Source organism: Carettochelys insculpta, chromosome 3 (assembly GCF_033958435.1).
Source record: "Carettochelys insculpta isolate YL-2023 chromosome 3, ASM3395843v1, whole genome shotgun sequence".
Lineage (NCBI taxonomy): Eukaryota > Metazoa > Chordata > Testudines > Carettochelyidae > Carettochelys > Carettochelys insculpta.
In genome coordinates this window covers 180,296,266-180,320,335 of record NC_134139.1, presented here as the reverse complement: position 1 = coordinate 180,320,335, position 24,070 = coordinate 180,296,266, and the positions used below count along the sequence as shown (strand labels likewise).

The window sequence follows — 24,070 nt, the reverse complement described above, 5'->3', positions numbered from 1 at the left end:
GCGGGGTGGCGGAGGGAAGCGGAGTAGCTGGCCTGACCGCCGGCAACTAGATTAGCAGGAGCCATGGGGATGTTCCGAGCCCGCCGCCTCTTGCTCGGTAGGCGCCCTGCGGGCTGTGCACGGGCGCCGGTGGTAGGGGGCCTGCGTGGGCCGCGGTCGGGAGGCTGTGGGGGGTGCGGGTCGGGGGCTCGGCCTGGAGGCTGGGCGTGGGCCTTGCGGTGTGTGAGCGCTTCCGCGGCCGAGGCTCCCCACCCGCAGTGGGGTCGGGTTATACTTAGCTCGGCACGAGCCAGGCGTGCTTAGTGCTGCTGGGCGCGGGGTGATGGGCGCGTCTTGCGGCGCTCTGCGTCTCCGCGACTGGGAGGCGTCTGGCCTTCCCGCTGCTGGCCGCGCACGGGAGGGTCCGTAGGGGCCCACCTAGCCGCCTAGTCCCATTGGGGTTGCGGTGCGCTCTGTGTGTGCGTGTGAGCCGGTGTGAAGGTGCGTAACTAGGATACGAAACTGTTTGAAAAAGAGCAGAGTCTCCAGGAAGACACCATCTCGAAGGGGCTTTGTTCGGCTGCGGGATGGTCTTTCACGGGACGCGGGAGCCCTGTTCCTGAAGCTATTTGAAAATTAGCCCGGACGGATGGCTAGAGCGATGCCTGCGCTTGCTCCTGGGGAAATGGGCTAGAAGAGCCAGTGGTGAGCCACCGCTGTTGTTCGCTTGTAGGATCCCAGTTCTGGTGTAGTTTGGGCTAAGGTCCCATTGGGCACCCCTGGAATTCATGGGGTTCTGATTCTGAGGACTTTACTTCTCTGTGTGTGTGTTTAACCCGATCGAGGTAATCCATCCGTACCAAACTGCATTTCTCCTGCATTTGACCAACCTGGTAACTGTGCCTGTTAAACGCTATGCTCCAAAATATGTTAGTCAATAAAGTGCCACAAGACTTCTTGTTTTTTGAAGATACAGGCTAACTCAGCTACTCCTCTGATACTTGTATTTCTAGTTGAGTTGCACTTTCCTGTGGAGGTGTAGGAGAATAATTATTGTTCTCTGTGGAAATTTTTTGGAGGTAGGCTATCAATTATGTGATGTGACTTGATTGGCATGCAAAGGCCAAATCATAAGTATTAATATGCTTCCGGCTTATGCAACTGGAGTCCTGAATTTAAAAAAAGTTGTTGACTGCCTTAATTTGGGGGGAGATCAAAAAGGCAACTAAATCTAATTCAAGTGTGGTTATGGAGAATTATCTGTGCTTAAAAACATCATGCTGGAATAATGTTGATAAATTGTATCTCTGAACGTCTGAAATGATTGCTTGTAGGTGGTAGCTCCAGAGCATGTGAACAGAGATTATAGCCTAAGTAACACACAGGAGAAGAATTAATGATGGTGGGACTACTGAGTACAAATGGTCACTATGAATTTTAGGATCCTCAGGGAAGGAGGTAGAATCATTGTGACACACAATTTTAGAAAGTATTTTTTAAGGAAGACAGTCAAAAAAGAGAACTTAACTATTTAAATTGGTTTAGAGGCTATTAAATATATCATAAGGCACAAGGCATGTATAATACCCCAGGCACTAACCTCAGCCTTACCCTCCCCACCCCGCCTCCAAGTACAGGAAGACAACCAGTATGAATGGTTAATTGGGAAGGTTCAATATATGATTTCAGGTATGATACTGGAAAATGGAAATACATATTGAAACCAATGGAAATGTGCAGAAACAGTAGTAGATGAAATGCAAAGTGAATACGGGAATGATCAAAGAGAGACAACCTAATGCAACATAAATTTATCGGAAGACAAAATAAGTGCTAAGATGATGGCTCTCAAGATAGAAAGCAAAGCTTTCAGCAGTTGCAAAATAATTAATTGTTTACTGTAGGAAACGGTGGTAGCTCAATGAACATTACCTGTTTGTTTTTTTGTAATACAGCCCCACATTATGTATTTTACCTCTAATCCAGGTCTAATTTAAATGAATTCTGCTTTACATTTCTAGTGAGTGTCATGGTGCTTTATTTACATGGCTGTGCATAACTACAGTCCAGCGCCTCAGCATCAAAATTGATTTTTATCAGAAAGTGTAAAGTGTTGATGGGGGTTGGGGAAGGAAGAATGAAGGGTAGAGACTTAATACTCTCTCCGCTGCAAGGGAATATTCCTCTGTAAAAATCACTGAAAACAGAACCTTTGTGGCCATTTTTTCACCTCCATTTCTCAACATGTCCCTCTGAAATCTTGGGGGAGTATGGATCCTTTAGCATTTCTCACTACCTGTGAAAGATGAAAAAACTGCCTCATGCATGGCCAGGGTGGAGTGCCTTGCCTGTCTTGGTGTAGTCTGCCCCAAGCTGCAGAGTAATCAGGCTACTCCACATGTCCTTTACTAACAATTTTTATAATCTGCCCTTGGGGGAAATTTCTTCTTTAGCCTGGTCAGTGGTTGGCTTTTGTCATGACAGTGAAAGTTTCTAGCCTTTATGCTTCTTGTAATTGTTTTTATTTGTTACATAATTAATTCAGATTTTAAAGCAAATTCTGATTTGACAGCTTCAGGGGGTCCTTTACTTTGTAATATACCCTTTGAGCTTTGCAGGCTTGATTACTGTTGTGTGAACGTGAGTTTTAATCTTTGAATCTTTGCTGACAGCAAATTTGGAATTGTACATGTGGTTGTAGAAATTTCACATCCTGCTTTTGGTTAGTTCGATGTCTTCCAGTCGGGGAACAGAAAGTGACTGGACAGAATTCGTAATGAACTGTTAACAAATTGTTGATTAATAAAAGTGTCAGGTAAAAGGAAAGATCTGTTTATGAAAAGGGGAAAATGGCATACATTATTGAACAAAATTAATTGATCTCTGGTTATTAACTCTTGCCACAAATCTTTTAGGTGATGGAGAGTTATTTCCTGAAAAAGTCTTGCTGCGATTGGAAATGCAGTGTATTCAACTTGCTTGTCTTGCATGGGGGAGAAAAGTTTTCCCTTTCTTTCAAGAGCAGCTGTACCATGCAGCTCAAGCTCTTCTACCTTCTTAGTGCCTTACCTCAAGTCCAATGTCAACTGTTGCAGTGTGTCAGGCTGACCTACAGTAAGAGCAGTTGTTTGTGGGCTGCATGTTGCTCCTGAAGTACTGTGGCATGAGTTGATCAGGTATGCTGAGGGAAGAACTGCCTTTGGAGGAAGGGAATGGTGCCCAGATTGAGGAGGGAAGGTGCTAGCACATGAATAAACATGCTTACATTGGTCTAGAATAATGCCAAAGAAACTTTAGAATTGAAGGCTAGAAAGAGCACTTATAAGTCAATGTGGTGTGATGGAATTCATTGGAATAAAAAAGTCTTGTGGCACCTTCTAGACTAACAGGTATTTTGGAGCATAAGCTTTTGTGGGCAAAGACCCACTTCATCAGATGCATGATTCTGATGAAGCAGGTGTTTGCCCATGAACGCTTATGCTCCAAAATATGTTAGTCTATAAGGTGCCACAAGACTTCTTGTTGCTCTCAAAGCTACAGGCTAACACAGCTACCTCTCTGATACTTGTCACCATTCATTGGAATGTGACTCGAGAGATGTGCTAAATTCCCAGCATTGCCACTGTTTTGCTGAGCTTGGGAGGGCATTTTTTTTCCAGGCCAGATTGTTTCATATCTTTGGCAGGAGGAGGTGGTGGTGGCGCCTTCCTCTGGAAGGCGCAGCATGTGATGGTCGCTTACTGGTTTGAAGCACAGTAAAAAAGGTGGATTCTCTGTAACTTGAAGTCTGTAAATCAAGATATGAGGATTTAAGTAACTTAGCCAGAGGTTATTGGCCTGTTGGAGTGGATGAGTCATAGAACAATAGAGCTGGAAGAGACCTACAAATGCCATCGAGTCCAGCTCCCTGCTCTAAGCAGGACCAGACCCATCAGATTAGCCCAGCCATGGCTTTGTCGAGGTGAGACTTAAACACCTCCAGGGATGGAGACTCCACTACTTCCCTGGGTGGACCATTTCAATGCTTCACCACCCTCCTAGTGAAAAAGTTTTTCCTAATGTTCAATGTGGATGAGGTTCTGTGGCTGTGATGTAGGAGATCAGACTAGAAGAAGATTGCAGTGGTCCCTTTGGTCTCAAGGTCTGAGTCTGAGATGTTGGGCAAGTCACTTTACAACTAGACACAAGTCACAAATTTGTATCTGGCTTTAACTTTCTGCCACTGGGTCTTACGTTTTTCTCCCCTTGTTTAAAGAACTTTTTACTACTTCTCCATGATGGTACTTCATATGTTGTAGTCACATCACCTCTTGATCTGGAGGGGCTACCCCTGGAGCCACCATGTGCTCCTCCCAGCCAGGGGTGGGGCGCATTCATGAGTGCCAGTCTGCCTGTTTACACACCCCACCGCTGGTGGGAGGAGCACATGGCAGCGTTGTGGGAGGAGGTGGCGGCTCTTCCAGGCTGCAACAGCAGTAAATCTTTTGAGGGGAGGGGTGTGGGGAGATGATTTTTTTGGACTCCAGCGGACTGTGGGAACAATGTGGGGGGTGTCCATTGTTCCCGAAATCTGCTAAATTGGGTTCTGTAGAATCAAGGACTTCATGTAATTGAACTAACACATCTCCTGTTAACCTGTGGGGGAAAGATCTGAGAACTTTCGTCTGTGCTGTCCTTGAATTGTGCTTGCAAAGGAGTGTGGCCAGCCAGCCCTCCATTTTTACTGAGATGTATGAGGCTATTCTGCAGATCTCGAGGGCTACATCTACATTACAGTGATCTTTTGTTAGGAGTCCTTCCAGAAGATATCTTCTGAACGAACTTCTTTAGGAAGAGTGCACAAACAAACAGAAAAAGCGAATCAAAAGAGTGACCTGTTCTTTGAAAAGAGAGCATCCACGCAGCCCCTGCTCTTTCGAAAGAACGGGCCAGAGAGAGAGAATTCAGGCTCCATGAGGACTGTTTTTAAAGGGCGGGGCACCACAGAGCATCTACACGTTTTCTTCTGAGAAATGCTTTCAAAAGAGAGCGCTCTTCCTGAAACGAGAGTGAAAGAGTGCTTTTGAAAGGAGTGCTGCCTTCTAGTTAATTTCAAAAGAACGCTTTTTGTGTGTGGACACTCTACTGGATATTGTGAAAGAGCCCCTTCTTTCTAAAAATATTTCCAAAGAACTTGCTAGTATGGATGTGGCCTAGGTTATGCACATTGAGGTCTAGAGATTGTCTGTAGTATTCAAGGCTTTTAGGTAGTTAGTACACCTCCAAACGTAAACCAAAATATTTGAGGGGTTTGAAGAGGCAGCATAAATTCCAGAAGGCAAGTATCTGCCACATAAACCTAGGGAGTCCTTATCTTTGCATGGGAAGGTTTCTGTCAGATAGTGATGAGAGACAGATGTTGCTGTAATTTCCCCTCTCCCTCTTACAGATTTAATTCCTCCCTCCCCCCAGCTGCTAAAAGAAAAAAGGTGATGGGTGAAGGGGGGGTTATTCAGCCATGAATCTATTGACATTGATATTTTTCAGGGGAAATATAGTTTTGGTTTGCCTTTTTTTGTTCTAGGATTTGTGAGCTGCACACTCTTCCTGGTAGCTAAGAGCCTGTATTCATCCAGTGATGATGTGATAGAGCTAACACCATCAAACTTCAACAAGGAAGTAATTGAAAGTGACAGTTTATGGCTGGTAGAATTCTATGCCCCATGGTAAGTATCATAGCTGGTTGGAGAACCCTGGCACATGCTATCCTGGCAAGTGTACTTGTAAGAGAGTTGACTAACTTCTGTAAAGAAAGGACTTCCTCCTCACCCTTGTATCTTGGAGCAATATGAAGGGTGATTAACTAGAAATCCAGGACCAACCATTCCCTATCTAGTACAAATCTTACTTAGGTTTAAATGTATTTAATAGCCTCATGGCCAGCAAAATAAACCTGAGTTTATAGAACAATGTGGGGAAGAATAATTAGTCTGGTTTGGTAAGAAGTGCACTACATGCAAGCCTAGAATCTCAAATCTCTTTATATCTGTAACTTTAACTTCAGTAAAGAGAGAAGAATAATTAGGGCTGTCCATTAATTGCAGGGAAGTGATTAAATCAGAACAAATTAACTTGTTTAAAAAGTAGTCAGTTTTAATGGCACTACAGTAATAGAATACTGGCTGAAATTTATTATAAATATTTTGAATATTTTTCTGTATTTTAAAATATGTTGTACCAGCTTGGTGATAAAACATTATTTTTCCAAAAGGTGTGGTCACTGTCAAAGACTAGCTCCTGAATGGAAGAAAGCAGCAACTGCATTAAAGGTAAGTTTAAACCTCCCCTACCTGTGTGGTACTTTTTTGGCTGTTTTGCCTGGTCTGCACTAGTGGGGTTATTTCAAAATAACATAGTCCTGATTTTGAGAGGAGTAAGTCCCTATTTCAGAATAGTTTTTTCAATCACCTCAGAAACACAGTTTATTCTGGGGCTTCTCTGTAGTGTAGATGTGTTATTCCAGAATAATTTATGTAACTGCAGAATAAGCTATTCTGGAATCAGTCTGTAATGTAGACAGTGCTCTTAGAAATTACACCTAAACTTTAGGTCAGCCTTGTGAAATTCTACTAGTTCTGAAACAGTACAATTCTTCAACAGGCAAAATGTCCCCCGTCCCCCCCACAAGATATTCTACCAAGGTTTTTTCTTTTTTGGAGTAGACTTCCATGACTGCTTTGTAAGGTTGCTATAGAATCAAGAATCTACAGTGTTATGTATTTATAATTCATGTTTATGACTGAGCAGTTCCCCCCCTCCCCCCCCCCCCCCCAAAAAAAAAAAAAAGAATCCTCTGGATACCTTTGGATCCCAGAACTAGCACAAGTTAGGTATATGGCAATACCTCTGTATGCAGCTGCATATTTGTTTTAGTGTGGAAAATGTGACAATACAGTGATTAAACTAATTTTGAATTTGCTGTTTATGCTTTCTATGCCCTTTTTTTAAACAGATGCATTGATTGATGGCATTGTCTCTCTCTTCCCAACAACTAGGTTGCCATAACCCCATACTGTCCCAGTAAATTACTTACTAGTTCTTTCCATCTGACTATTACAACTCCTGTCTTGTCAAATGCATTAACTTACAATAAAAACTTAACATTCAAATAGGGGGTTGTGAAAGTCGGTGCAGTTGATGCAGACAAGCATCAGTCCTTAGGTGGTCAGTATGGTGTTCGAGGATTTCCAACCATCAAAATATTTGGCGCCAACAAGAACAAACCAGAAGATTACCAGGGTAAATGTTGTATGGTACTCCTTCTTGTGTTGTGTGTCTCTGTCATGTCTCGTGTGATCGATTGACAGGATAGATCTTAAAAATTGTAAAATTTGCCTATTCCATATATTCTGCTCTCTGAAATCAGGTACCTTCATGCAGATTTCTGTTATTTTAGGAAACAAACAGAAAAGGACTCAGCTGCACTTAGTTGCACTTAAATTATTTATCTTTTGTGATGTCATAATATTAGCTTCCCCAGTAAACCACATTGCAGAGTTCAGGTTTGGAAGGTCCAAAGAATTACAGTAAGATATTGCTGATCTTTTTATGTTCATGGATTGAAAATGAAGGTTTATTAAACAGGAGATCCATGTGCTGTCATGGTCGTAATGACCTAATCCTTATGGACCGTGTTCGATGTCAATATTGCCCTCCAAGTAACTTTCTTGTTTTTGTGTTTCATAGAATCCTTGAGCTGGAAGGGACCTTTAAAGGTCATCTAGTCCAGCCCCCTGCCAAAAAACCAGGATCAACCCTAAGTAACTATTTGAGGAGAAACACTTGAGCAAACTTAATGGCCAAGCTGATTGAATCTGACCCCACACACAGTGTCAGTAAGAGCCAACCCTGTGCTTGGCTGGAGCAGAATTGGGCACTGAATCTAGGTTGTTAAATAGGGTGCTAATTTGATTTTACAGTTCAGCCCTTTACTTTGTTCTTCTGCTCTGTCACAGGTGGCAGAACAAGTGAAGCTATTGTTGATGCTGCTTTAAGTGCTGTTCGATCGCTGGTAAAGGATCGTCTTAGTGGCAGAAGTGGAGGGCGTAGTTCTGGAAAGCAGGTAATTATCAAGCAATGGATAATGCATTATTTTTTTTATTGATGAGGCTTCACATCTTCTGCAGCAAATCAAAGACTTGTGCTCCAAGAGCTGTGTGCAAGTAATCACTTTGTGTTCAGGCTGGTATGCCACTAGCAAAGTGTGGGGAAGAATTAGGAGTACTCATTATGCTGACTGACAGAAGATGATCTCTTTGGGCTTTTGTCAGCACATCTCAGGAACGTTACGAGTCTCACTTTTAGGATATGTCTGCATGGCAACCAGAAAACCTAGGAAGGGAAATGAGCTTCAGAGCCGAAGCTGCAGACCAGGCCTGAATGTTTGCACAAGTATTTTTAGTGCTGTAATAGGAGTCCAAGTCTGTGAAGTGGGGGTGTAAAAGGTTACCCAGTGAACAACTAGGTTTACCCAAATGCTTACCGAATAGCCTCTTAACCTGACCACTAGCCAGGCCAAGTCATAGCAGCCATGGCTGTGTTCGGGCAGCCTGCAGGAATCCAGCCATGCCAGGGCGGCAGCTAGGGAACTGGGCATACCGCTGTGCCCCCAGCGGGCAGCTAGGCTGGAGCAGCACCCACCAGTGCCATGCCTGCTCATAGCCCCAGTGAAAACACAGCCCTGACTGCCCTGCACTGGCACACCAACAGTTAACCGGTTGCATCATTTAACTTTAATAGTTCAGCTGGTTAACTGTAGTGGTCGATATTGATACTCCTGCTTTCGACCCAGGTTCTAAGACTTGCTTTTGCAAGTTTCTACCTGCTGTGTATATGTGCCCATAAGATAAAGTGAATTCCCTGGTTTAAAAAACAGCCAGTTTGTATGATCCTCGTGGCATACTAACAGCAGTACAGTAAACCTTTGGAGTGCACGATTTTGAGTTGCGCCTAACTCGCATTAATATAAGTTAAGCGCAACTCAAAATCCTGCTTCCTGCCCCCCCACCCCTTGCTCAACCCCCACCACCTGCGCATGGCCATGGCTCAATCCCACGGGGCGGGGGAGGGGTAGCTCCTCCCAGCTGCACCCGAGCCCTGGGAAAGCAGCAGCCATGGACGCTTCTGACCCTGGTTCAAACCCTCTGCATGCGACTCCTGTTCAGCCTTCCCCCAGCCCCCCTGCAGCCTTAACCCTGCCCAACTGCGCCCCAGACCCAGAACTTACCTTTGAGAAAGAGCTCCAGGTGCTCCTGCTGCTTCCCCAGCTGCAGAATGTGTGTTCCACTGGGGAAAAAGCTGTCCCCCCGCCCCGCCCCTGCGAAATTCAGTTTACGCAAGGGCTCATGGGAGCAGAACCCTCATGTAAATCAAGGGTCTACTGTACAACTTCTTGCTAGCCAGAGTGGTTTATATGTGTATGTTTGTCTCAATCATCCGGAGTGGTTACTATATGCTTTTTAGAGGTTCAGTAATTCATGTTGAAGGAACTTTTCCTGACTGTAAAAAAAATCATTTCAGCTGTTGAGTTACATAAAGTGGAATTTCCGGCTAAGAACTGACTTTGTACATCTCCATGACATTTTGAGGATAAGTGTTACAAGCATTACTAATAACGAGAGCCAGTGAAATGTTGATGTGAGTCATCAAAAATATAATCAATATTTTAAAAGCTGCCTGGTTCTATAGCTTGACATATCTACTGCTGTCAATGGGAATAATTTGGCTAAAGCACTGCAGATGATCTGAATATAGACCTCAGTGGTGGACTAAAATCTTTCTTTAAAAAAAAAAAATAACCTCAGACATGTGGAGGTTCTGAATTTTTAATGGAACGTGCATGAATTAAAGGGACATGGTGAGGAAACTTAAATTTTTACATGTATCTGCCTGAAGAGTTGCAGAACCTAATCAGAACATACCTGTTTCATAAAACTGTCTTCACTTACATCAATACCTCTTTGTGCAACTCAGCTTCACTAGTGCCCTGGTGAGGGAGTTGAGGCTCTTGTGGCACAGGGTGTGGGAGCTCTAGGTTCTGAGCTTGGCTACCTCACCTAGAACCAAACCATTCTGTCAGGATGCATGGTCAGAAGGGAGGAAACTTGTGCAAATATCAGCCCAAACTGGCTAACAAAAAGGTTGGAATGGTGGGGGCTATGGGGGAAGAGGGCATTAAGCAACCGGTGTTGCTGTAAATCCTTTTGTGGGATTCATACTCTTTGGGTTCTGAGAGGACTTACTTGAGCAGGTGAGGGGAGAAGCTGGGTCTGAACCATTCTGGAGCAGCTGCTGACTGGAAATGTCCCATGTAATGTGATGCTGATCCTGCTGGTATTTCCTTTCATGGAGCCTCCAGAGTGTCCCTAAACTCAGCCATCTTCTAAAAGCACCCATGCCTTCCTTTGCGGCTGGCTGTGCCAGCATACAGAGGGCAGCTCCATGCTGTGCTGGAGCAGTGCATCTGTTGTTGCCTGCAGTAGTGATCAGTATACTGATGTGCAAAATGGCCTCATGAAACCAGGACCAGCATTCCCCTGAAGTAGAGGGTCTGCTCTCCCAAAGAGACAAGAGACTGCATGTGGAGGCTGTTTCCGAGCGCTAGTGCAAAAGATATCCTTGGAAAGGACAACTTAACCTTCCGTCTTTGTCTGTTTCTGCATGTGTTAAATGGGGTTCCTTCATCCCTTCCTCACGGCTGTATTATAGCTGAGTGTGTTAGTGTTTGTGCTTCTCTGGTACCTTCCAAAATAATTAATTCAACATAAGAGTCAGAAAGCAAAACATAAATAACCAGGAGTGAGAACAGCGGGTAAGCATTAAGTGCTGCAGAATGAGTGAGATTATTTCATAGTCCAAGCCCAAAAGTAGAAAATAAAAACAGAAAAGTGAAAAATAAAAATCTTCTGAAAGTCACAGAAGTAACATTGTCAAAAGTGATTGGTAGCCAGCTCCCATTTTCAAAAGTTATTAAATACCATCAGCTTTCGTCAGAGTTTGGGCTTCTGTGATGCCTGAGTCACTTCACACCTACTGGATTTAGGGACCTCCTGTAAATTATACATGTGCCTTTAATGCATTTAGACATTATGACCAAAGTGGATAAGATTTCTTTAATGGAACTGGTTTTTAATTTGACAGTGTCCCTCTGTAGTCTGCCTGTGCAAAACTTCTGTCTAAATCATGGGTGTCCAACCTTTTGGCTTGCCTGGGCCACATTGAGTGAAGAGAAATTGTCTTGGGCTGCATATAAAATAGTTAATGTGTATAAATCACATAATAACGTTAAAAGTTTACGATCTTGTGGGGCTGCATTACTAGCTGTCCAGGGCCGCATGCAGGCCGCAGGCTGGACATGCCTGGTCTAAATGAACCAAAATGTATTGAGCCATTGAGGTACTAGTTCTGGTCTTTCCAGAGACAATAGTGTTGCTCCCAGTAGATCTTTGAGTTAGGTGCATTCTGTATGTTCGGTGATCTGGATAGCCCTGGCATGGGAAACTAATTGTCTGAATTTGGATATTTTTGATAAAGATGTGTTTAATTTAGCAAAGCAGTGTGTAGGAACACCCATGACAGCAATCACTTCTGGAGCTACTATGGCTGGATTGTCTGAGGGAGGAATGCATAAATTTACCTAGCTCATGGTTTCCCAAACGGGGGGGGTGTGAAAAAATTCTGGGGGGTGGGGCCACAAGCCCCTATGCTCCCAGGTCATTCCTCTAACCACAAGAAAGAGCCAGCCTTTGCTTCTGGCTCTCAGCCCCTGCCATGTTACGTGGGTGACCCCGCACAACCGCTATAAAAAGCAGGCAGTTGGCAAAGACCTACATGGAGCTAGCTGCCAGCTGGGAAGGGGAGGAGAAGGATGGGGTTAGATGGGGGCTGGGGGTGCTTGGCTTGAGGGAGGGAAGGGGCTTGGGCGGCTGATTTGTGGGGTTTGGGTGGCTGTCCCCAGCATTGCAGGGCTTGGGTGGCTTGGGGTGGTGGGCGGATGTCTGGCCCCAAAAGCATGGGGCTCCGTCAGCTTGGATGGGCGATTCTGGCAGCATAGGGCTTGGGTGGGCAGGTAGCTGGTGTGGGCAGCTTTGGCAGCTGGCTGGCTGGTGCTACACCAGGCACCCCCAAGGGGCCAAAGACAAATAGTTTTTCTTATTTTTAATTTGAAATAACATGTTTGTATCAAGTGTTTGTGTTTCAAATTACTAATGGAATGTTTTGTTAAAGGTGGGTTGGATGATGGTAAAGAAGAGGTTGGGGGGCGTGCAGGTTTCTCAAAAATCTAAAGGGGGGCATGATGTGAAAAGTTTGAGAACCACTGCTCTAGCTCAACTGAAGTTTTATTGTTGACCTACAGAGTGGTGGAGAAAGTGGAGGTGCAGATAAGAAGGATGTAATTGAACTGACTGATGACACCTTTGAGAAGAACGTTGTGAATAGTGATGATGTTTGGCTGGTAGAGTTTTATGCCCCATGGTGTGGACACTGCAAAAAGTAAGTGAAGCTGCTGGCAGTCATTTAAAATTGGTACTCATTTGCCATCTGTAATGTATGTAAGCAGCTTTTTTTTGAATTGGGATCCTCTGTCTCTCCTTCTATTGGAAGTGGGTCTTTAAAGTGCCATGAGTTACACTTGGCTGTTCCAGAATTTACAAGGGAAGGCGTGGTTTTTTTTCTCCTCCTCCATAGTTTTTAATGTAGCATTTGTTGCTTCACTTGAAATCACTGGCAAAACTCCCTCTGCCAGCAATGGGAACAGATTGAGGTCCTTTGAAAGCTCCCTGTATCAAAAGCATCCAGACGTTCTTCTGATTCCGGAAGTCAAGACAAGCTGGGTATTTCTGATAGTCCTTGTGTCATTTTCCAGACCTGCTCCTGCTCTGGAGAGTGTACTCCACTAGGTACAGGTTTCATTAGTTTGCCTCAAAAATGCCATGGTTTTACTGCTACTCATTGGCCTTACGTTGTTTTCCAGTCTGGAGCCAGAATGGGCAGCTGCTGCTACAGAAGTGAAAGAACAAACCAAAGGAAAAGTAAAGCTGGCAGCTGTAGATGCTACAGTGAATCAAATGTTAACCAGCCGATATGGGGTGAGTATGCTCTCTACAGGCTTGAGAATTCCCTTTCCTCTTGTTGGGAGTATCTTCAATGGGTTAAGTTCTCCAGTAGTACCTAAAACTTTTTACCTTGGTACGTACTTATTTTTAATGCTTAGTACTAAGAAATATGAGTATTATAAAGGTGACTCCCACGGTTTATGGAGAAATTAGAGCTTTTCTCGAATGCTGAGACTTTGAAGTGGAGAAGTAGGAATAAATGTGGATGTTGCTATAGAAAAAGTGTCCTAATGATTCCTGCAATTTACAGCTATAAGGTCTGCCATAATTACACCCAGCAGCAATTTACTGAGTGCCATCCTAAATTACCTACCACACCTCTGAGACTGGCATTTTTTGTGTGTAGCTTGTATCTTCAATTGAAAGAATTCCCAAATTGTCAGGTTAGCTATATGGATGTGATGATAATGCAGGCTCAGAACATGGTGCTGCTTTGGACTCTTTCTCTCAGAAAAGTTTGGGTTGACTGTTTACAGATAGTGAGGCACCTAATGAACTTTTCAGAAGCACCTAGGCACCTAAAACTCTTTTTCATTTCAATGGGTGTGGGGTGTCTTGTTGTTTTGGAACACCCCCCTGCTCAAGCTCATAAGGGCCTGATTTTTAACGGTATTGAGTGTCCTTCCATATGTTGTTTAATTGTAAAATAATTTACAATGGTGGAAAGAGAAACCTGCACACTATTCGATGGTGGTGAAAGCTGAATAGACGCTCACTGAAATTCAGCAGTAACTGGTTGTCAGATTACACCCAATGGAGATACAAATGGAACAAACTATTAAAAATGAATTGTTGGTTTTGTGTACTGGGTTTTTTAAAAGGCTGTGTGCAGGAGAGGGGGCCACAGTTCCAAACAGTCTTTCTCCTCTTCTCTAATAAACTCCATGGAGATTAATCTTTGCCTTCAGAGGCATGAATGGGGAAGCTGGGTCTGCTGGTGTTTAAATCCAAGGTTCTGAGGAGATCTGGTGTCAAAACTTGCACCACTGGTGCACTGCAGAAGCTGTGTCTCTGCTATAACAGCTGATAGTGTTTTTCATGTGTATTGATCAAAACAGTTATAAATTGTAACATAGACAAGGAATAACTAATTTGTCTTTTTAAGGTTTAGGCCTAACGTGTAGCCCTGTGATGTAGTATGAAAATACTCTATCTTGACACACAACTCTGCTTTACGTTGTACTGGCAGTCCATTGTAATCACTGGCCCTTATGTTAATTTAAACTAAACTTCAGTGTTTTATTGCAGATCCATGGCTTTCCCACAATCAAGATCTTTCAGAAAGGGGAGGATCCTGTTGATTATGATGGTGGAAGAACAAAATCTGATATAGTTGCTCGAGCACTGGATCTATTTTCTGAAAGTGCCCCACCACCAGAGCTGCTAGAGGTAACCCTGCTCTCCATGCCTCACTTCTGAGTGCTCTTCCACCCTCTCTCTGGCCCTGCAGTTAGTTTTAAGAAAAGCAGTGGTAGTAAAGTAAATGGCCCAAGTGGTGTATGAGCAGAATTTCTTCTGGGTCAGAAGTACCCAAAGATCGTATTCTGGTGCTGTCGTAGCTTTGTTTTCATTGTCATTAGTATTGCTTGTCAAAGAAGCAGGAGTCTCAGTCCTGAATATAGAAGACCTTGATATGGGCTTGAAGGAAGGTCTCCTCCCAGTATGAACAGTCTTGCCATTGTGTTCTAAATCCTCCTTTACAGGGAGGGGTAAGATGAACATTCAGCTTTCATTCCCACTAAAACCTTGGCCATTTTGAGGACACTCTGGTTGTGGCTTTGTCATGTGGCCCGCTTGTCCCCTAGAAGCTCGGTGGAAACCACACTCACTTCTCTTAGTCCCACTGGCAGCCTACAATTGGTAATTTCTAGATTTGATTGACATAGGCAGGATTTGAACCACTGACTTAAAAGCAAAAACTCACTCCTGTAATGTGGTGTGTTGTGCTGGTAATATTTTAAGGAGGAGCTCTTACAACTCTTAGCCATTGGCCTGTGATAAAAATCTATGTGCTAAGATAAGGGACTGGCCAGTTAATTAACTTTCCCATTTAATCAGAATTGCTCTCCTGACTGACATCACGGAGGCTGATGAGTATATGGGTAAATATGTGCTAACCTGCACTTTGTAGCAAGGTATCTGTTACACACGGAGAATATGAACATTATGGCACCATTAACAGTCTGTGTAATCTGACACACATGACCCCGTTGCCAAGGGCCTGGTGCCTGGACCTCTTGGGTGCAATTTGATCCATTTCACAGGTAATAACTTTCACTTCTGAAGAACAGTTTATCTAGCCTGCCATCGTACCAACTTTTATCCCCACCATGGTATCCTTGTGGCTGACAACACTATCAAGTGCATGTGCATGTGCATGCAGGTATTCCTGTAGCCTCTGGGCTTTGGCAAGGTTTTTTGTGGCCTTTCTTGCTGTTGGCAAACCACATATCTGTTCAATGAGCCTCAATACTAGAGCTCTTTCTTGGCAGGGAAGATTTAGCAACATCTTGAGCAGGTTGGCTCCATCAGAGACACTGAAATCACCCAAACTGTTCCATGTTCAGGTGAATTTTTGCCATGGAGATTTTGTTTGTTCCCCTCTGTCCCTCCCTGTCTCCTTATGTATTGCTCTTAAACCAGTTTCGCCAGCTTTTGTTGTTAGCCTTTTCTCAGGCTATTTAAAATTTCATTCCCTATCGGCTGAGTCTCCATATGATCTTCCCTTGTATCTGAATATGCTGCATCACCAATATCGCAAGGATAGGCATAGGTTTTGGTTTGGTATTTCAGATGAGTATCTTGCTAATGGCACACCCCCGGGGGAAAAGTAATGTTCTTTTTCAAACAGAGTAGTTATGTCTGCAGGTAATGCAAAGTTTGGGACTATGAAACCAAACTTACCTGGGTGGTTTTAAAATCTATGGCTTCCTGTTCTTTTCTCCCCAGATCATTGACGAAAGTGTTCTGAAGAGTACCTGTGATGAGCATCAGCTCTGTGTCATTTCTGTCTTGCCCCATATTCTTGATACAGGTAGAATAAAAGGAAGCATTTTTCTTTGAGGTCAATTTAGACAAAAAGGGGACTTGCCTTAACTTGTTAAATTCTGTCTGGCAAACAGGAGCTGCAGGTAGAAATTCCTACCTGGAAGTCGTGTTAAAAATGGCAGACAAATACAAAAAGAAAATGTGGGGGTAAGTACCTTTGTTGGCTTCGACACTTCAGCTGGAAAAGGGGGTGTTGTGGAGGACACCAGATGTGTGTTAAATTAGGAAATTATTATGTAAGCTCCTGCACCTGGCTTTCTGTAGAAAGATGCTTTGCAGAGATGGGCACAGCCTTGCATCTGAGGGTGCTAAGAATATGGTAAAGCAGTAAGTCACTGGATAACGCTTGTCAGCATGATTGGTTTTGGTGGCTCTGGTTAAAGAACTCCCCCCAAAAACAGATTTCACCGTTTGTTTCCTCTCGCTTTTTAATGTGCGTTTTGACTTCTTAAGGCTAATGCCATCTAAACATTAATGAGATTAAATCAAGCGTAGCTGTCAGGTCTGAACAGTGAAAGTGATTATCTGAGCTGTAAAAATGCTTGGATTCTTTGGAGACTTTCTTTGGTAAGGTAGTTTCTCTCTTGTGTCTCATAATATTTGAGAAGTCAAGATTCTATTGATGTCATGCTGCTTATTTCCTCTGTGGGCCAGCTGGCATTTTCTTTCTCCTTCTGTCCCTTCTCCATGCTGGGTTGAACCAGTGTGTCTCCTTTTCCGACAAGCCAGGGAGTGGTCTGCTAAGGGGGGCAATGTTGTGTTGGGGTCAGCATGTGGACTCCAGGTTGCTGGGCCTCAGAAGTTTGTGGGAGTATCCTAGCATTGCAGCTGCTGGGAAGGAGGCCAGGAGGGAGAGAAGGTGGCATGACATACTGGATGGTTGGGGCTGCTGAGACCATCAACTCCTGACTGGTGTAATGTGTGAGTTTCCCTGGAGGGCTTGTTAGCAGCAGGAATTGAATTAGCCGAGTGGGAATGGGAAACATGACGCATTCTGTTCAGCAACCTGTCCCCAGTGTGATTCAGGGTCACAGTTTAAACACTGATTGACTTACGTGGCTCCTGTATTGTAGGAGCATTTGTGTATAGCCATTTCTGTGGGGCAGATGTCAGCCTTTCGTTAGAAGTCATTGTTGCAAATTGAAAGGTTTTCTTCACAAAGAGCAGAGATGAGCAATATATGGCCCACTAGCTATATCCATGTCTTTCCTGCTGCTTCCCCACACACTGCTCACTGCAGCGGGCTGCTCGGGTCAGTATGTGTCTGTGCTTCCCAGGGAGGGTGAGTCTGTGTATGCTTCCCCAGTCCGACGGCACATTGTTCACAGCTCCCATTGACCAGAAGCTGAAGGGATACGCAGAGTTGCACATATGGGCCCCAGCAGCCAGCCACGGCGAGCAGCACGTGGAGGCATGGTGAGCTGGGAGCCGCACAAGGTGCTGCGGGGTGGGGGGCTGCCTGGAGTAAGTGTCTCCTATCCAGAGTGTCACCTGACACCTCACCCCCTCCCACCCATTAGTGCCTTGGTCACAACTCCCTCCCAGACTCTGCACTCACTCCTGCATGCCATCCCCAGGTCAGAATCCTCTCCTACACCTAACCCCCCGCCAGATTGTTCTGCCACTCCTGCACCCTATTTCCCTACCTGGGGCTTCCTCCTGTATCCAGCTTCTGTCCCAGGCTCTTGCACCTCCTTGTTAATATCACAGAAGAGAGCATTCCATGACCACTTACCAAATTCCAGGCGTGTGCTTCCCCCCTGCCGTGCATTAGAAGTTACTGTTCACCCTTGACATAGAGCGTGATTCCACATCACTACTCATCTTGCTGTCTTGAGATGAGGGTCTCTGTGATAGTGCAGACTTGGATGCTATGGTGCTGGACTGGTCTAAAGCCTTGGCATCTTCCTCGAATGTCTGTTTTACTGGCGGGGAAACTGTGCAGCATTGTGAGTAGCACTACAAAGGATGAGGGTGGATTTGCTAATGAAGAAGCAGATGTGTCCATAACTGGTGCAAAAGCAGTAATACAGCAGTGCCTTATCAAGACTCTTTTTTTAAAAAAGGTGGCTGTGGACAGAGGCTGGCGCTCAGTCTGAGCTTGAAAACTCGTTGGGAATTGGAGGCTTTGGGTACCCAGCAATGGCAGCAGTTAATGCCCGGAAAATGAAATTTGCCCTCTTGAAAGGATCTTTCAGTGAACAGGGGATTAATGAATTTCTCAGGTATGAAATGTCTATTTTTTTTTTTCCCAATTGAGATTTAAACCTTTCAGTTTTCTCTGATCTATGGAGACGGAGTATGTTGTACAGTGTTCATTGGCACGCAGCATAGTTCATTTGCGAATACTGAAGTCAGAATACCTGTTGCAGCAGGAATTTTATTTGCAGCTTTTTGTGTTTGGTGGGCAGTGCCAGGAAATGTAGGCCCCAGATCCTGTAGAGGAGTTGCCAGATCAGACTGAGCCCTTACTCTGTAAGTTGCCAAATACTCAAAGTAATAAACATGGCCGTAGTATCAGGAGGTGCAGAGGTGGGTAGGGATAGGCGGTCTATCCCAGCAGTTTGATTTCAGTAGGCTGAGATGGTGCACACAGTTAAGCCCAGTGCAAAGTTGCCCTTTACCCAGTGATTGAAGTTTAGTTGTGAACCATCGCCGTTCGTCCTGAGATTTAAAGTTTCCTTGTAAAGTGAAAACGCTAGTGCAGATTTCTGTGCTCCATGTCTTTCCCAGCTACCACTCTTCCTCTCTCACCTGCACCAGAATGTGAGTGCGTGACACATGGAAAGCACTAACTACCACTTCAGAAAACATTGGTTTTTCACCAGTGCCATGCTGGTCCACTGACTCCCCAGACAGGAGCTTCATGAATACTAGACAGTCCTCCGGGGTGCTTCACATCATGATTATGCATTTTGGGTTGCTTCAGTGAATCGGGAAGCATCGTGAACTTTACCAGTGTGACTCCATGGATTGAGAGCAGCTGAGTAAAGGGATTTGTTGACATAACTTGTTGGCAAGTCCCACAACTACCAACATAGAGGGTGTATTTTCAGAACCAATTGAAGCACCTTTAGCTCTGGTGCTCTTCTGTGTAGTGGCACAGAACAGAATGTGCAGCGTAACATACATACTTACAAGGATGGAAGAAGTCCATTGTGGAAGCATCAACCTAAACCAGGCTGTGACCACAGTAGCTCCTCCTTTTGGAGGGGGCATGGTAATGAGCCACTTCAGCAGATGCTAATGAGGTGCTTACATGAATATGCAGCGCCTCATTAGCATAATGGCAGCAACATGCACTTCAAAGGTGCTGCTTTCGAAATGCACGCCACCTGTGTAGTTGGGGGCTTTTCAAAACGACCCCAATTTCAAAAGTCCCTTCTTCCCAAAACCATTAGCATCTGCCAAAGTACCTCAATACCATGTCCTCCCCAAAAGGAGGGGGCCTGTGTGGCCACAGCCCCAATGTTTGTTAGACTGATTAAGTGAGTTTCCCATTTAATTTTGGATTGAGATTGAAAACCACCAGAATTTTTTTCCTCTAACAGAAAGTTTATCCCATGAAACTTAAGGCCTGCTAAATATAGAAGAAATAATCTCAAAAAGCAGATCAGAAACTATCCACATGCTGCTAATAGTCGGCAGTGCTCTGAGAAGTGTCTGTCACTTCTCAAACTTTGTAAGTTCCTGTACATTTTAAAGTGACTTTAGTGGGACCTCTAGAGTTGCTGTGATAGTGATGCCTGAGAGTGCTCTTCCTAAGGCAGATATCCCGCAGGAACCACCATATTGATAGGCTGTATAATTAAAGTAGGTGTTACCTTACCAAAGAGCAGGACTTGCAAAGTAGAAGACGACATTAACACTTCAGCTCAGGTGTGCTGTGTATACAGAAGGTAGCACAGTCATACTAGCCCTAGTTAGCTTTCTTAGTGCAAGCTAAGAGTGGTGCTGTAACTCTTCCGATGTTGTTGGAATGTGATAGGAAGTGTTCAGCTAAAATCAGGAAAACGTAAGCCTCTGAGGAGAGCACTAAGAAGACACTAGGTTTTAATGAGATGCTGAATGCCAACTTTGACAAAAGTGTGAATTTACCACTGAAAGGAATAAGACTTCTGTTCATAAAGGTCTTGCGTTCTGCACACTGAGCTAGCGGAGGGGATGAGATGAAAGCAGAGGCTGTTTGCCCTCTGAGTCACTCTTAAGGTGGTAAAGATTTAGGCTTCTGACTCGAAGATGAACTTCTGCAGTTATCACCGAAGTGCCTACTTCTAGATGAGCAAATAACATTGTTGCCCATCTGGAAGGAAAAAACATCATTGCCATAAGATAAAATATGTAAACCAACTATTGACTTTGGGCATGTCCCACCTTTTACTGTGTGTGACACAACTAAATAACCCCTTTTTCTAGAAACAGTGCTTAGAAGCCAATCGGACAAATGCAGCAGCTTGACAGCTTGTGATGCTTGTGGATCTGGAAATAGATTGTTTTTAAAAATAGCCTCCCCTATTTGAGTGGAATGGTTTCAGATTTGTTTATTTCTCTTTAGAGCCCCCTTGGCAGAAGAAGGAATGTCTTTTCACCTTCAAAATGTTTATCGTTCTCTAATGATCTATGAATGTTGAAAATTAGGACTATTAGGAATTTTGAAACTGTGAGATCAGCTTAAACTAAACATCCAGTCGTCATGCCTAGGCTATGCCTATACTTCAGAAGGGTCATGTAAATGAAGCAGGACAAAATACTAATGAGGCACCCAGAGTGTTGAAAGTGCTGCTTTCAAGTTGCAGAGTAGCCATATAGATGGGGTTTATTTGAAAGGAAACCCCGATTTTGAAAGCACCCTTCCCCCCGCCCCCCAAAAAAAAAAAAAGCTGGGAAAAGGTGCTTTTGAAATTGAGGTTTCCTCTCCATGGTCTGGGTGGCAGTCATTATGCAAATGAGGCACTGAATATTCATACATGCATCTTATTAGCATTTTTGACCCATTTCATTTACATGCCCCAACTGAAGGGAAGGGGCATGTGTAGATGTAGCCTTCAAGGGTTACCAATTTTGGAATAACACACCTGCTACTTCAAAATTATTTTGAAATTGTGGGGCTGGTGGGGTGTCTAGATGACAGCTCAGTTTTTTCAAAATAACTGCTGTTATTTTGGAATACAGTAGGGTCTCAACGTTTGTGAGGGTTCTTGGTTCAGAACCCTCACAAATGTTGATTTTCATGAGTGGGGGGGCAGCTCGGAGCACCGGGGAAGTGAGGCCACTTGTGAGTAACTGAATTTGCAAATATGGCACTCGTGAACAGTGACATCCTACAGTAACTAGGTAGTGTAGCCATAGCCCCTGAGACCTAATTATCCTATTCAGTGTATGCAAAACAATGCAGTGTGTTTTGAGGTGGGTGAGATGGAAAACTTCTTTAAATCTTCCTTTTTTTAAAAATTTTTTCCCCCCTTCTACCTTCTTCCCCCAGGGAGCTCTCCTTTGGTCGTGGATCTACTGCACCAGTAGGTGGTGGGGCTTTCCCTAAAATTAACACAGTTGAACCATGGGATGGCAAAGATGGTGAGGTAAGAGGTTTTTTTTGCTGAATGCATGAACTCCTTGTTTAAAAGAAATACTGGGCAGAGGAACTGAAACAGGGTGTACTGTGTTTTCTCCAAATGACCATTTGCAGAGTAACTGAAACACTTTGTAGCTTCCCTCACAAAGTACAGTGGTGATTGCCTTTTAAACTTCCTTCCATAGCCATTTGGTAATAAAGAATAGCTAAGTAAGACAGTAATGCACATTCTCAAAACTAAAACTGCGTTGACTTCCTCATGTTAGAGACAACAGAACTTAAACCATTGGAATCCTCACCCAGGTCCACCAGATAGCTACTTATCTGAAGTCATGGACAGTTACTCTGCCTTTTATTCCTTATTGATTAGGATGTAAGACCTTAACGAGGCAAACTGCTGAGGTTGAAATTCAGTTTACTGAGGGTGTCAGATAATAAGGGAACTTGAGTGTGTGAACTTAAAGGAATAGCTACAAAATAACTGAAATTTTATATGGGATTTGAGTCTGCAGTACAATGACCTGAAATTCAAAAATTTCATCTGGATGGCGCTTAACTGCACAGTTTTCATTGATAAAGAAGTTGTGAGAATTGAATCATGCCATAAATCTTTGGTTATATATGGTTTGGGGGCCAAAAGTCTGAATTTATTTTTTTATACCAAGAAAAGGGGGTGAGGGACAGCCACAGAATCACCGATCTGAGTTTGTTTTAATAAAATTAGGCAATGTTCACAGAAGGTATCCCAAGAAACAGTTACTGTACTGGTCCCAGACTCAGTTAAGTGGCCACTTGGTCTATGCCAGGGGTCTGCAACCTGTGGCTCCAGAGCCACAGGTGGCTCTTTAAGGACTTTTTGTGGCTCTCAATGCTATAATTACAAAGTGGGGGGGAAAAAAAAATCCTCCTGATTATTTTCAATAAACAGTGAATGTCTAAAAGCCCCAAGATGAACAACTCCTATCTAAATATCAAATGTGATCTTGAAATGTAATTGGCTTAATCTAATTCTTCTCTCTTTCATGCACACGCGCCCGCCCCCCTGTCTGATTTTTCTCACCTTGATAATTTTTTTCTGATTTTTTTTTTGTCAACCTTGATTGCCATTCTTGGTTCTCTGTGTCTTAAATATTGAGTCTGTTCTGGTACGGCTATGGTCTGAAGAAGTGGGTCTGTCCCACGAAAGCTCATCACCTAACTATTTTGTTAGTCTTTAAAGTGCTACTTTACTGCTTTTTTGTTGTGATCTTGAAATGTTAGAGAACACCCTCTCCTGTATTCCAGAGAGAGAGAAGGGGCAGGAGTGTAAATCAGGAAGACAGTGGTACAAACACACATGTAAAGTGTGAGGAAACAGAACCTGTAAAAAGTTTTGTGAACATCCTGCAGTAAACATGTATGACATCATTGTGTGTGGGCTGCCCTTATAATAGGGGTTACAAAAAGTATGGTTTGACATTATTTATTATGGACCATCTCATAGTCACACGCACTGATTGCGGCTCTTGAAAGATTGTATTTTACTAAATTAGCAAGAAGAGCCATTTTTTCCCGTTTTGGTTGCCAACCCCGGTCCATGCTGAAATGCTCTTGGTGTCTTTCATTTGTGTGAGCTTAAAGTTTTTTCAAGTAGAATGCCAACTCGGTCACTCTGCACATCCAGCCTTAGTTGTATTTTGGAAGACTGCTCTGCAGCATAGTATTGCTTTTCCAAGTCACGTATTAGACCAGCATTACAATCACTGGTGTTAAAAACTTCATTTATGGTTCTGTAGCTTCCAGTTGAAGATGACATTGATCTCAGTGATGTGGATCTTGAAGACTGGGATAAAGACGAATTGTGAGATCTTCAGGAAGTTTCCTTTCTTGGGAGAGTTTGTGTGGCAGGTTGGAACATTGTTCAACCAGATGGATATTCCAGCAGCCTTTTCACAGAGAAGTAACACCTGGCCACCTATCTGGAACATTGTGGGTAGTGAACTGTATGCCTCTCAAGAAAACATTGCAAAAATTCTATGAATTGTTGTAACCAGTAAATTTGATTGTATTCTGTGTAACAAATATTTTGAGGACAACTTTGATTACAACAACTTGGTTTTTATTTTGTCCATGGAGAATGTGCTCTCTGAATGTTTGCGGGGAACGTTACTGTAAACCGTTTTAAATGTGATGGGGTTTTTTTTCCATTCAGATGGAGCTTGACCAGCTTCTGCTTCAATTAAAGAATAAAACAAGGTATTTTTGACAGAGTTATTAGTCTTGTACCAACTGGAAAAAGTCCAGGTTCATGCAATTGTTGCAAAGTGAGCGGTATATC

At 43.7% G+C, this 24,070-nt stretch overlaps 1 protein-coding gene across 1 annotated transcript; it reads left to right on the top strand.

The window, feature by feature from the left end:
• On the top strand, positions 1 to 23,989 carry PDIA6 (protein disulfide isomerase family A member 6). The gene is made up of 13 exons (XM_074991269.1): positions 1 to 97; positions 5,543 to 5,684; positions 6,230 to 6,287; positions 7,131 to 7,257; positions 7,974 to 8,080; positions 12,374 to 12,510; positions 12,992 to 13,106; positions 14,382 to 14,522; positions 16,083 to 16,167; positions 16,256 to 16,328; positions 18,248 to 18,406; positions 21,664 to 21,760; positions 23,529 to 23,989. The coding sequence occupies exons 1-13, from the start codon at positions 64 to 66 to the stop codon at positions 23,595 to 23,597; spliced, it is 1,344 nt and encodes a 447-aa protein (XP_074847370.1). The 5' UTR covers positions 1 to 63; the 3' UTR covers positions 23,598 to 23,989.
• The last annotated feature ends 81 nt before the right edge of the window (positions 23,990 to 24,070 follow it).